This window comes from Amblyomma mixtum, chromosome 1 (assembly GCF_055824585.1).
Source record: "Amblyomma mixtum isolate Tamu chromosome 1, ASM5582458v1, whole genome shotgun sequence".
Classification (NCBI taxonomy): domain Eukaryota; kingdom Metazoa; phylum Arthropoda; class Arachnida; order Ixodida; family Ixodidae; genus Amblyomma; species Amblyomma mixtum.
Window position 1 is genome coordinate 168,805,184 of NC_143012.1, and position 14,141 is coordinate 168,819,324.

A 14,141-nucleotide genomic window follows, 5' to 3' on the forward strand; every position below is an offset into this window, starting at 1 on the left:
TAGCCTTAAGCACGGTGTTGCTGCTTGTGTCACTGATGTGTGGTTAGAATGTTAATTAAGTACACAATTGTTTGTGAATCTTAAATGCTGGAAACATTGAAGGGCGTTTGGGAGGCATCAGTCTGATTCGATGCCTTTCTGCAAACACTCTGCAGCGTCCTAGAAAAGGAAGACTACATATGCGTTGGCAGGAAGTAGCGTAGCTATCAGCACGCTCGTCTGCGGAGCGGAAGGATGGTGGTTCGAATCCCGTCGTTCAAGAAGTTTTTTTTTCTGGTTTTACTAGAAAACCATGACAGCCCTGCTGACAACCTTCTGTCGACGTTTCTATGAGGCATTCAAGGCTTCCGCCTTAATAGCGATCACCGTTAGGCGTACCAGGTGTTCGGGTACGGAAAGAGCAAGACCTCTGCTCTCCAAGCGAAGAGCAGGATGACGAGTTACGGCAAAGTCCTTTTTCAAGTTAACCTGGAGAGGTACCTGATGGCTGCAGCGAGACGAACAGGGATGGAAGAGGAGGCGGCGTCGTTGAGCTTGTAGGCGGATTTCAGCCGCTCCTAGGCTACATTATCAGGAGAATAGTGGATATCAGTGTTGTACGATGCTGTACTGTGGTTGAGAACGCGATACAGCGCGAGATTCTCAGCCAGACAAAAAAAAATTGGCTTACGCAAAGGAAATTTGAGCGCACCTCTTCAAACGCCACCTGCCACAGCTGGTAAGTGGTTTGTGACGTTGCTAGCCACCCGCCCGGATCGTTCGGTGGCAGCCATCTTCCGGTTGTTCATTCCTGCGCTCTCGCGTTTGTAGGTGACGTTTAGCTGTTGTACTAACTGCCACCTGTCAGGTTGCAGGTGGCGTTTCGTTCTGGTAGTTGGACAGCCGCTTACGCCTACAACGCCGTGCGACGCAGAACGCATGAACGAGCGCCTAAGAGCTACGCTCTGTAATGTCGGTAGCACCGCAGAGTTCTGGGCAGATGGAATCTTGACGAGGATTGCCGTGCTTGAGGTGGATTGCAGCGGAACACATCGCGAATTAGCTGCATATACTCGAAGGGCCTAGGAGATAAGTACGATGCCGAAGTGCGGTGTCGTATACAAGCTCCACCGCCTAACAAGGGGTGTCTTTTTTGAAGGCGCAGCGTATACCTAATAAGATGAGATGCCTGCGCTGAACCTACTCAGATGGTGTGGCATATGGGCGGCGAGTCCAATCTTGAGGTGTCATTGGAGGTGCAAGTGCAGGATGCCTGTGAGGTCGAGGGTGAGGGAAGTTTGTTTGTGTCCGATATGGCATAGTATGGCTCTGCCCACCGTTGTAGTGAGGAGGCGAGTATGTTCAGAGGTGAGGAGAACGTTGGGTTCGAAAGGGTTGTAGGTGCCAACGGCGAGGAGACGTGTTGTAGAAATGCAGATTGGGAGGCCCAGGACAGGCTCGTAGAAGTTGTATTAGTGAATGTTGGTAGGGCAGGCAATTTGCATGCGCCTGATAGGGAGGGCTGTAACTAGGCGGAGGCGCCTTCTTCATGAATCATGCATGCATGATGAAGGGCAATCCGTCGTATTGAGTGCGATGTTTAGGGCAGCGGTTCGAATTGTAATAATTCTATAAGCAGGGCCCCATCTTGTTGGAGCCAGAGGCCAAGGACGCGTATTAGTGATCATTGCATGATGGGGTCGCTATGGATTTTGATCTCGATGCGTCCTGGTGATGTGTAGTTGCGGCCATGAGCACAGATGGCTTCTGAATTCTCGCAAGCACATTGGATGCCTCTTGAACTCACGAAGGCTTAAACTGTATGTATCGCGGATTGGAGAACGGCCTCTGTCAGCCAAGAAACCATTGGTAGGGCAGATGGTAATGTGATCAGCGTAAACTGTGTAGTCGATGTGAGGGAGTGCAGAAAGTGTGCGCGCCATTATCACCACAGCAATGTTGAAATCGAATGGGGATATGACTCTGCCCTAGGGAGTGCCTTTGTTTTATGTGGTGTATAGCGGTGAATGTGTAGAGTCGATACCGATTGTGGTTCTGCGGCTCGATAAGAAAGCGCTGAGTATTGAAAGATACGGGGGCCACCGTTGATAGAGTTATGGGATATGTTGTCGAAGGCGTCTTTAATGGCCAGAATGCGGAGTAGATGCTCTCCTTTCTGAGGGATGCCCTCGAGGACATTATGCTCGAGAAGGAGAAAAAACCATCTACAACAGAGACGCCTGGCTGAAAACCGAACATGATGGTAGGAAGAGTTGATATTCCTTGATTTAGTTCTGGATGAGAGAGTGTAGAACCCTTTCATACAGTTTGCCCAGACACGAGGTGGTGGATGTGGGTCTGAGAGCCTTGATGGAGGCTGGTTTATTGGGATCGGGGATTAGGATGAACTCAGTATGCTTCCATAGATCTGGGAGGTAGTTCGGAAGCCAAAGTTCATTGGCGATTTAGGCGGTTATCGCTTGGAGAGGTTCCGTGGAGAGGTTTCGGGCGATAGTGGTGGCGACTTCTTCCTCCTCATGAATATGGTTATAGGTGAAAGAACTAATTACCCCGTAATTCTGCTAATATTTGAATGGGGCGTCCAATTCTAGGTTGGAGAGTAGGTGCCGAAATAATTAGTTCAGAGCGCAGTTGGCAGGGCTTGATCACTGCTCTGGAGAGCGTGGTCAGTTTGATGATGCTGTGAAGTTGATGTCCTCAGAGTGCAAGGCCGAAAAAATGACCCAGGTTTTGGATGCGCTAACTGTGCTATTTAGTGTATCGCAGAAATGGAGCCAGTTTTGAGCGGAGAGCTCGGAGGCACACTTGAATCTTGGTTGTAATGTTGGCAATGCAAAGCTGGAGCTAGCGGTTAGGTTTTGGCGTGGAAAGGTGGAAAAGATGGGTCGCCGCAGCCGGGTGTTCTTCGGATTGGTGTAGTAAATGGGAGAGCACCAAGTGTTGGAGACAGGTTTTGCGACCATTCGAAGATATCAGAGATGGGTTGGCTTGATGAGAGGGTGGCTTGAAAAGAGCCCTACTTTTTGGCCAGGTTTCCCAGAGTGGCTTGCGTACTTGTAGGGTCGCACTATTGATAGAGGATGAAATGATCGCCTCCAAGGATATCCCCTATGTTTGCCCGTAGCGGATGATTGGTATTTCTTGCACAGGTGAGGTCGGGTAGGTTGTCCCTTGATACACTATTGGCAATTCTGGTTAGTGCCCTGAAATATTTTAGAATATATAGTTTTACACCATGAAATGCTGTGAGAAGGGAGAAGCTTTGAGGTGTATCAGAGCTGTATACCCATGTGGAGTGGGGTGCGTTCATGTAGTTATCCTCATCATCCACCTGACAACGCCCACTGCGGCGCAAAGCGTCTCAACCTCTCTCAGTTTAACCCTGTTCTGTGCCAGCTGCGGCCACTTTGTCCCCGCAAAGTTCTAAATCTCATCCGCCCACCTAATTTTATGCCAACACCTGCTACGATTGCCTTCTCTGAGAATCCATTCAATTACTTTTCAGGACCATCCATTATCACGCCTTCCTATTACACGCCCTGCCCACGCCCTGCCCACGCCCATGTCAGCAAGCGCTAATAGCTGATTACTGGAGTCTGCTGTGAAGAAGTCAGGAAGAAGAGGTCCAAATGGGTCTTGCATTTCTTGCATTGCACTGTACATGTTGAGTTTGTAGGTGCTCCGTTTCTGATGTTTGGGCGGGTGTATATCCACCGACTGATGCTCGAGCGTGTCATATAGTAGCAGATGTAGCCGGGATGCGATCGGTTTTGAACCCCTAGTGGTGACCCGGAAGGCTGGGTGGGTCCATAGTGTATAATATCCGACTAGTCGAATGGGCCCTGGTCCCACTGCTTACAAACATATGTCGGTGGTATGACGGCTGACAGAATATCCTGGAGAGGGATACAGGCAGCTTTTGACTAAAAACACCGGCAATTCCACTTCCACATTTCGAAAGGGGGGTGGTGGGTTTGCGGAAAATTAGTGAGGGCTATTCTGACTGCCCAGGTGAGGAAAGCTATCAATGGTTTCCGAATCGCTCACGCCTGGGAGGGGTTGGATGCGACGGTTTGTTTTTGTCGACATCATTGCACTGCAGTAGCCCATACTCGGAAAATGTAGTCAGTCCGCTGGCTGAGAGCGTTATACAGCTCCGTCATGTATTGTTGCCAGACATTCATTTGTTGCTTCATTTGCAGTTCCAATTGTTGCAATTGCTGGTGCATTTCCGTTAGGAAGTGTTGCACAGTAGGGTCCAGGGGTGGTAAAGGAGGTGTAGTGGATCGTATGGTAGAGTTTGTGTCGTGGTAGAGCTGCCGGGGGCCGTGCCTCAGTATGAGTGGAAGTTAGCGAAACGGATTCCTGTGGTGGGCGTGAGATTAGTTGGTGGATGTATGCTCTAAGCTTTTCTATTTCGCCTTTAGGATACTTAACCTGAATAGGATGAGCTGAAGGAGCGTCGGCGGGAACGAATGAGTAGCTCAACTTGTGCGGTGGATCGTTGACTGGAGACTCAGGAAGGGGCCGTTGTGACTTGTTGGTGCTGCTATGGGAGCCAGGCCAGGATGTCAGCGATTTTTTGTCGGAGAGCGGGTTGTTTGCGGCGTAAGAAAACCAGTGACTACCTAAAGCCCAGCCTAAGGGCGAAACTGACGCTAAAAGTATCCGAAATATTACGAAACATTGTATTTGAATGGTGCCTAGATGAAGAGAAGAAATGGGATAATATAGCAGCCAGCACGAGTCGAACCAGCGAAGGCGCAGAAGCTGCTTACTTTTTGCGTGTTCTAAGTCGCTGCTTCTGGCGCTCTGTGTTCGCAATCATCTTCCTAGACTTTCATTCGATCATGCTAAGCCTCGGATATAGAAAGTAAATAGCAGGCCAGTGCTGTGGCAAACATTGACAAGCTTTGCAAAGCGGCTGGTGGCAGGAGCATCTCATGCCGCGAAATCAGCCGGGTAGACCATGCGCGCTGCTCAGCTCAGTCGACAGTCGACAGCTCAGTAGACAGAAGGCGTGACCAATAAACGCATGCAGATATTCTGCATCTATAAGCCATGTTAGAATGCTGCGCGCCTTTCCTACAATGTACATTCCTTGTCAAAAGTAACCAGGATGGATGGTTTGCTTCTAGCTCATACAGTGGAGCCCTTACAGCTTCCCTGTAGCTGAAATGGTTGTTAAAGGTAAGGACTGGGGGTCCTCTTACATTCCAACAACTTTTGATGTTTAGGAAAGTCACAAGGGAAAGTCACTATAGAAGCTAAAAGCAAACCATGCACCCTAGTTACTTTTGACAAAGTCTGTACATCGAGCTTTCTTACATCTGCTCTCGACGACGAGATACTACGCAATATTTTACAAAGGCCCTACTGTACATTGAATGTTTATTTGTATATTTCGTTGAGTGTAATATAATCTACTTCACAAAACCATGGCGTACGGTCTCAGGAAATGTTATCTAGCTTAGGGCTGCCCTAGCGCTTTTCTCTAACAGGTAAATATATTATTGTTGGTTATTGTGGTAGTCACAGCATACCTACAGATAGAAATTCCGACGTGAATGCACGAGACACAGGCTAAATGTCTCTTTATTACCACTCGCAAAATATTTCTAAATGTATAAAAATACTCACGAAACAATAGTCTTTTTTAAAAACATATTCTATATGTGGTGTTCAAAGGAGATGCCGTTCAAAATTAACACCAAGATTTGTTTAGAAAACTTTCCTGAAGATATGCATCTTTAAAAATAAGGTGCAAGTGATTTTCAATGACATTATTACTAACTTTGAATAATATGTAGTTAGGTAAACAGAGGTTTTTTATGAGCGCAATTTCGACTGAAGGACTAACTTATCGGCGTAGCAGTATTCTTCAGAAAACCTGCGCTTACGCCTGTCTGGGCCACGAGACTGCCCAATAAACCTGGTGCGCATTAAATTTTTACTTGAGGTAGAAGTTTAGGTGCTTATGTCCATAGGAGTCTACTCAGTCTCTTGTGCATTAATGGCGGCTATACGTACCTAACAATAGTTGTGGCCGCACTGAACGGACGCGCTTACATGTACTCCGTTCGCCTTGCGATAGTGAGCCTGGCCGTGCTGCGGTGCTTCTCGGTGCCTGCTAACCTGCGGATGATGGGAACCCCGACCAACAAGGCCTCACCTGCGTACAGCCTCCGCTTCATGCACGGCATGCGCGCCGTCAGCATCTACCACGTGGTGTTCGGCCATGCAGCGATGGATTTCTCCTTCGCGAGCGGTGAGCCGTGCGTGGGAGAGCAGCGTTGTACCGCTGTCCACGTTGTTCTTGGGCCCAGTAACTGGGTACCGCCCCAAATATTACGGAGAGTATTGTAGTATGGATTATTTATGTTTAAACTATCGGTCATTGTGACTCATGACGAAAAAAATCCTACAGCCGGGCCCCTTCCTAGCTGGCCACTGCGCATACGCAGCAGGCACCACAGTCCGGCACACGTCTCCACTAGTACACCTGCGCTGCGCTAGAATTCTGCGCAAACAGAGCGTTTCAGAACGCAGTTTGCAATTTTCAATCATTTCGGCGTTCCGCAACGTCGTCATGGTCGACTTCAAAAGAATTGTGGGGAGGAAAGGAATGAGAAAAAACGAAACGAGAGTTGCGGCGCGCCACGTTGATTGGTAAGAATGCCCTCGCCATTAGTGAAGTCTCAGAAAGGGGGACAAAAAATTAGGAGCCACTTTGGCGACTAAAGTGGTGCAAGGCGAAAGCCTGAGTACAGCATTCTGCCACGAATGTGGTTTTGAATGATGATTCAAGTGCTGCCAGCGAATGACGCGTCCATTGGCTGTCTGCTTGTGTCACTGATGTGTGGTTAAGATGTTGAGCTTCGCCTCTAAGAGTGGAAGGCGACAGCGTCTTGCAACGCTGCCAGGGAGTCCACAGAACGCCATCGCCCATTCGGTTCTACGCCTTGCTGGAGGGTAAATTTATTTTTGAGGAAAGGAAATGTATCTCTCTCTCTCTCTCTCGCATATCTGGGTGGACACCTGAACCTCGCCGTAAGGGAAGGGGGGAAGATGGGAGTGAACGAAGACGCTGTTAGCTAGACGCGCCTTTGTTCATTCCAAACCGTTCAGCTGGCATGGCGGAGTGGCTAGCGTGCTCGTGTCGCACTGCGGAGACCCTGGTTCGATTCCCCAACTCTATCAATTCCGTATTCGGTTTTAATGATTTATGTGGTCTGACTGGAAAGGTTAATTAGGCTATTTGATATTTGTACTATTGCAATTCTATCCATCGCGTTCTGTCCTTCACCTTTCAAATGTTGGAACTGTCTGGGATGTTCGACACAATGTATATGAAACGAGAAACTGGGTGGAGAAGTAGGTGGTGGTGGAGCGAACGAGGCTTCGGACGGTTATCTGTTTTTTTTTTTTTTCGGCAGGGTCTGTTTTTGCGGACGCGGTTGTTACTGCTACGCGGCTCTTTATATTCTTTTCTTTTCGTCTTTCTTCTGATCTCTTTATCTTAGTAGGCTAATTGATTTAATTAAGCAATTAACTAAACTCAGTACCTCTTAGTTGGAGCATCACTATACGATCCCTTTAATTGGTTGCATGGTTACTAGCCAAAGTACAATTGGCCCCATTTGAAATTCGCGCCCTGTGACGTCACGGCCGTTTCGACCAATTGAAAAGCGTGACATTTTCTGTCGACAACTTCTGCTTACAACGATGAGGCATTAAAGGCTTCCGCCTTAATAGGTGCCGAGCATCATGCAGACTGCTCGTACCTCGTGTCCGTTTCACTCATTGCTCCTGTTACGTCGAACAATGGCCTTAAATTCCCCGCGACGCATGCTTAAACCACACTTAATCTTAATCTCGCACCCGGAATTACTAACATTCTAACATCTGCATTAAGAACCATATCAGCTGTGGCTAAAATTAGTATTAGCACAAATATGGCCGATGAATGTGTTTTTATGAATGCGATTCACAGTCGCGTGACGTCACAGCACGGGTGCAGGAAAGCAAATTAGGCCGTTGTGATGTGCACGCACCGGCACGAAAATGCAGGGGCTTACGCAAACAGGAGTAGCGTGCAGCGCTTTTGTACTGGACAACGTAGCTTCAAAAGGGCCTCAGCTCACTGGCGAAGTTGTGTTCGACGCTTTTGGGAAATCAAAATGGGAACGCTTCGGTTTTAAAGGGGTGAAAGTATATATCTCCTTTTATACAACGTTCTGTTATCTTGCCTGTCGCATTCTCCAGAAATGGGAACTCGGCGAGTAGAAAACCGTGAGAAAACAACTGCAAAGCGAGTGACAGACACTTACAGTGTGGCCGCTACGACGTACTGCGTACCGCGCGCCAGCCCTATGGTGGCGCAGACTGTGGACAAACATGCACGCAACACGGTCTTTAACCAACAAGAAAAGCACCGATCCAAGGGCCCAGTTATGTCGGAGATGTGGATTCCGAAGGGAAACCACATTCCACATATTGCAAGAATGTTAATAGTTCAAACTCCCTCGTACTGAGCGTCAGTTTTATCTCTAAGCGAGTCGCAAGACTTGGCAAGGAGGAACTCCCTGGGGCAGGTGTCAGGGAGGAATCAGTCTTGAGAACGATTTGGGTAACGTAACTCAAACCAGACACTTTAATAGGGTCAAGCAGACAGGGGATCGTTGCAGACGCAGCAGAGGTGTGGGACGCCAATGAAGGTTTTCTCACCCACAAAAGCTTGGAGAAAGCTGGCAAGTATAGCGTGCTCCGGGCAAACTTCCTGGGAAAGAAAGAATTTCTTGTCGAGTTATTGGCCTTCTAAGGCCGAAGCATGTTATGCCTATGAACTATCAAGGTGAGCAAATTACTAAGACAAGCAATTACTTACACAAGCAAATTACAAGCCGCAGGTGGGAACTCTAGATTGGTTGGGTCAGAAATTTAATGTGTCAGGTTAGGGACGGAAGGGGGCTACTACGACAACGTTGTAATAAATCCTAGGGTTTCAAGCTCTCCACAACCAATTTCGTGCAGTGTTGCGACCTGTTTAAGTTACTTGCGGTAAGGACACCGAGATGTTGATACATCTGTAATCGTGTAATTAGACTCAATTTAATGAATACGCGCAGGTAATGTTACGGTACTTGCGGTTATCTTGCGTAAAATGGCATTCAGAAATATTAAGCTGCATAAGCCACTTAATACATGAGTTATTTGGTAGAAGCAGGTCGTTTTGAAGATTGATCTCATTTTGAAATTGGAAATTTGGCACTAGATTATATATTCATCTGCTAAGAGGGGCGGTGATGCTGAAATGCCACAGCCAAGGTTGCCGACGCAGACGAGGAAAAGAAGTGAAGCAAGAACTTATTCTTGGAGAACGCCGTAGAGTACTATGCTTGAGGCTGAGGGCTGTATCCGGTAACGATGCATTGAAAGCGGGCGGTAAAGAAAGAGTTGTTCCTGTATAAAATTAGTGGAATAAGGCTGGGAAAGGAAAGCCATATGACAGGAACATGTTTGAATGGTTAGGAAACGCTGAAAATTCTACATCATTCTAAAATACCGAATCTATGTTTAAATGAAAATAAATGCTAAATTTAAAAGCTGTGATGCCCACGAAAGCCCAGAGCGGAAGCCATGATGCTTGGCGAGAAAAGTGTAATGTTGTCGAGGTGTAAAGCGACTTGGAATCAAAATATGTTCGCCATTAATGTATGCGCGACTCATTTAAAGTGATTACAAGCACAGCCAGGCGGACATCAGTCAAAAATGTTCATGTTCAAGGTATGCTTACTGCGTGCATATGTGCCCCAGGTAATACTCAGTGGCAGCACTGCAGGCATGCATGCACTTACGCCCCCCCCCCCCCCCCCCTCCCCGATAGCATCCTTGCAATGTTAATCGGAAACAATCTCGACCGCCCTGGTGCGGCTGTTCGTTTGCTGACGTCGAATCTGCTGGTGCAAATGCGCCTTTAATGAGATCATGCCGTTAATGTGAGCTTTGTGCTGATAGCGAACGATTTTCCCGCTAGAAATGAACTCCCTTCAAATAGCTGTTGCGAGGAAAACACCCGGTGAGGTGGCCATTATGCGCGGCTAGTGAAAACAATGTCGCCGGATCCACTCCCGGCCGTGGTGGCAGGACTTTGATCAACGCGCAATAATTAAATGCCCGAAAGCACGGTGTGTGTGTATTTCGCGTTAAAGGAACATCTGGCGGTTGAACTTAATTTAGAGACCTCCGCTACGGTGTCTTCTCCTCGCTTCCTGCTGTGACTCCCTCCCTTGTCCCTTTCCTTAAGCACAGTGCAGGTGAACACCGAGCCTGAGACAACTGCAGCGATTTTGCTAATTGCTAGCTCACTAGAACATCCGCTGCCAGCCTGACAAGTTGAAATGCAAGAGTAGCAGATGCAGTTAGCTGAGACCTAATAGCTGGTACATCAGTATAAGGAGGCGGCAGATCACTCTGAGTAAGTTGCGATGAAAACGTAAAGTCTATCTGTGGTTGACTCACTGCATTTGAGAACTTCATTCCTCTTTACGGCCGCGATTAGCAGGCAACAACTTTGCCCCGCGGGTCGAATTCTATGATCGGCTTGAGTGTAAGATCACATAAGACGTCATTTCTTGACTGGCACATGTAGTATGAATGAAAATTTACCACGTTATTGCGCGAGGTTTTTGAAGAGCAGATCATGAAAGCTCTGTCAGCCCAATTAACAACTGAGGCATCTGTATGTAAGTGACGGAAGAAAGAAAAGATAAGATAAAACTCATTTCTCCGTTCACCAAGAACAGTGCGACTCCAGTAAGCCTGGCTGGCCGACATGGCTCAGCTTAATTTTGAAGACCAGGCCTCATCGGTAAGTGGTTTTCGATTGTAGCCAACCACGTAGCCGAATATGCAACAGTAGCGTTTACAGAACCGTTGGAGTGCTACAGTTGTAGAACGTCTATCGAGCAGTGGTAAAACAAGGGCAGAGATTACGTTGGGGCTCTCCTGGAGCGGAATACTATAGAACGAAAGAAGTGGCATAGGCCTCTGTTCTGGAGTGAACCTTATCTATAGCCCAGTGACGATGGTGACGCGTTACTGGAGCTTGAGTGGCGGCCGCATTGTCTGCATTCCCGGCTCGTGGAGGCCTCTGCGAAAGCGCGTCGTTTCTCTCTTGCTCGCCCACAGCTGGCATCGGGTTCACGCTCTCCTACGCGGACCGCTACGACTCAACCTTGACTATGGCTGCCTACATGGCCGTGGACACTTTTTTCTTTCTCAGGTAAGAGGTGCATGCTGAGAAGTGGGATATATGAGAAGTCAATGGAATGTTCTATATAGAGCCCTTATTTAATTCGAGAGCCTAAAGATGTCTCTGAACGCGAAAACTGTTCGGTGTCGGCTTCTTTTTCAAGGATCCACCAGCCCACCTTGGCAGGTGATTTTTGGGGGCTTTCTTTCTGTCCTGTAACCACCTGTCCATCGGCCGATATCGCCCATATACCGAGTGTTTAAGCGAACACTTTGAACAATTTTCGAAAATAGGCTTTTTGGGGTAGATATATGGCTTTTGTGACATAGTATTCCCAGTGTTGGCGGACACCAGAAAACCGCTGACACGTCTTAAGTAGTAAGCTGGTTAACTAATCTTTCATAATTAAATTTTTAGCTATTATAGTTAGGCACTTAGTTGCAATCAGAGAATTGTAGCCGGTCGTTAGTAATAGCCATATGAGTTTTTAGAATTTCGAAAACAAGATTACCTTTGGCGCTGTGGCTCAACAAAATTCGGCTTTTTCGACTAGTTACGTGCAGTGGAGGGGTTGCTTTCCCGCATGCTTTAGAAAGCGCATGTATTTTCGCACGACGTAGCCAAACTTTGTCCAGCCACAGCGGCAACGGTAATCGCGTTTTCGAAATTCTAAAAACTGATATGGCTATTACTAACGACCGGCTACAAATCTCTAATTGCAAGTGGGCGCCTAACTTTCCTAGGTAAAAAGTTAATAAAAGTTAGTTAACCGGCTTACAACTTAAGGCGATTCACCGGTTTTCTGTTGTCCGCCAACAGTAATAACACTATGCCGCAAAAGCCCCATTTTTACCCCAAAAAGCCTATTGTCGAAAATTTTTGAAAGTGTTCGCTGAAACAGCCCGTATATTTGTATGCGATAGCAGGGAGACATACGAAGAGCGCCCGCGCCAGAGTGAAAATTACGAATAAAATGACTCAGGCCTACGTCAGGCCTGAGTCATTCAGGCCTACGTCCAAATAGCCGCTCGAAGAACTGTCTGTGCGAAAATGAGGCTGGCGAGAAGTGTTCCTTTTCCGCAATCGCTTCTCAGCACTGCGGGATGCGATTACGATTCGCTGTGAAATAAAAAAAAACTGTTGCAATAGAATAGGAATTTGGATAGATTGGTGAGTTGAACTCAGTGTTAGAATTGAATCAGATTTGGAATAGATTGGATAGTGAAAGCAAAATGTTGCCGCATTTCCTCCTCGCCGATCTAAATGATCACCCCCTTATTTTTCGGTCTTGCTCTCAAAGTAATGATAGTGAAAGCTCGTTTACAGCTCGCCGTCCGCTGCGGTCAGAAGCGACAGCGATGCCTACGTGAGGTTATTTCATTCTTAATCGCCGCTGGCGCGCTAGCCCATCCACCAGTGGTAAATGTTCAGGTCGGCACGGGCTACAGCTCACACAGAATAATCGGGCAGTAGAGCCGGGACTCTCTAAAGCGTGCCGTCTGTTGTCACGCTATAGACTGGCGCCAAAGAGTGAGGGCTCGTGCACGGCCCTCTGTACGAACCCTTCAACGTTTCGTCACGGATATTAAGGCTAAAGCCTTTAATGTCTCATCGTTGTAAGCAGCAGTTGTCGACAGAAATGTCACGCTTTTCAATTGGTCGAAACGGTCATGACGTCACAGTGCGCGAATTTCAAACGGGGCCAATTGTACCTTGGGTAGTAACCATGCAACCAATTGAAGTGACCGTATATGATGCTCCAAAGTGTGACTGAGCTTAGTTAATTGCTTAATTACTCAATTACCTAATTAACTTTTCTAGTCAGGCCATATAAATAAATAAAACCGAGTACGAAATTCGTCGAGCTCAGGAATCGAACCCCGGTCTTCAGAGTGCGAGACGAGCATGCTATCCACTCCGCCATGCCAGCTTTTTTTTTCTTTATTTTCGAGATTGACATGAAAACAATAAGACCACTTCTGCTACACTTGAGCTGATACGGGTGAAGTTAAAATTTCTTAAGTTTCACTAGATCATCTAGTAGTGTTACCCACTGGGGTGGGTCACGCTGCGCCTGGTAACATTCCCGCAGATAAACAGCACTTTAAACAAAGTTCTCACGTGTACTACGAGTGTTTATATCAGCATGCCTTACTTGCATTTGCGTTTTCCACACGCTGTGGAGGCCAAGAAGCATTAATAAGTCATAGGGTACCTCTTTGCGATCAACTGGTAGAAATCTGATCCCATAAGGGTGCAGTGGTAGTTCTTTCTTGATGGTCCTCTGCAGGACATCCCAGAAAAGTATGGCGTCCCAGCAGTCTAGGAAAACATGTTCAATTGTCTCCGGCTGCTTACATAAGAGGCAATTTGTTGTCCATGGGACAAAGATTCCTTTTTCATGGAGCCAGGTTTTAACGGGTAGTGTATTAGAGTGCAATTTGAAAAAGAATGTTTTCACTGTCGGCCGGACCGGCTTCATTTTCACCCGTTTTAAAATATCCTGCCCTGGGCCTCCACGGTAAGGCGCACGATACAAAGGTGGCGGCAGCATAATATCAACCAGATCCTTATACAGCTTCTTTTTCGGAACGTTATACAGGTATTCTAGTGAAAAACGCACTTCCAACAACCTGAAGGAAAGGACAACCTCACGCAAATATCCGTTTACAGCACCACACATGTTTTCACACGATGACACTATGATTCCGGGGAGCAGCCTTTGCAACCGCATTTGCATAACAGTTCTCAAAAATATGTCATTTTGATCACGAAGGAAAATAAAGCGCGACACCATTTGACGCAAAAACAAATGAACCAGTCCAACGCCACCGCTTTTGACTGAAATAAACAAGTTTGTTCGCCTGGTTTGCTCCCAGGTCGACGT

The 14,141-nt window shown here is 47.2% G+C and overlaps 1 protein-coding gene across 1 annotated transcript in view; it reads left to right on the forward strand.

The window, feature by feature from the left end:
- The window catches only part of LOC149369738 (O-acyltransferase like protein-like), a 109,884-nt gene that overhangs the window by 25,309 nt on the left and 70,434 nt on the right, over window positions 1-14,141 (forward strand). The window contains exons 6-7 of the mRNA XM_089576279.1: window positions 6,095-6,268; window positions 11,191-11,284. Coding sequence (XP_089432405.1) covers window positions 6,095-6,268; window positions 11,191-11,284 — 268 coding nt within the window. The remainder of the gene's footprint in view (window positions 1-6,094; window positions 6,269-11,190; window positions 11,285-14,141) is intronic.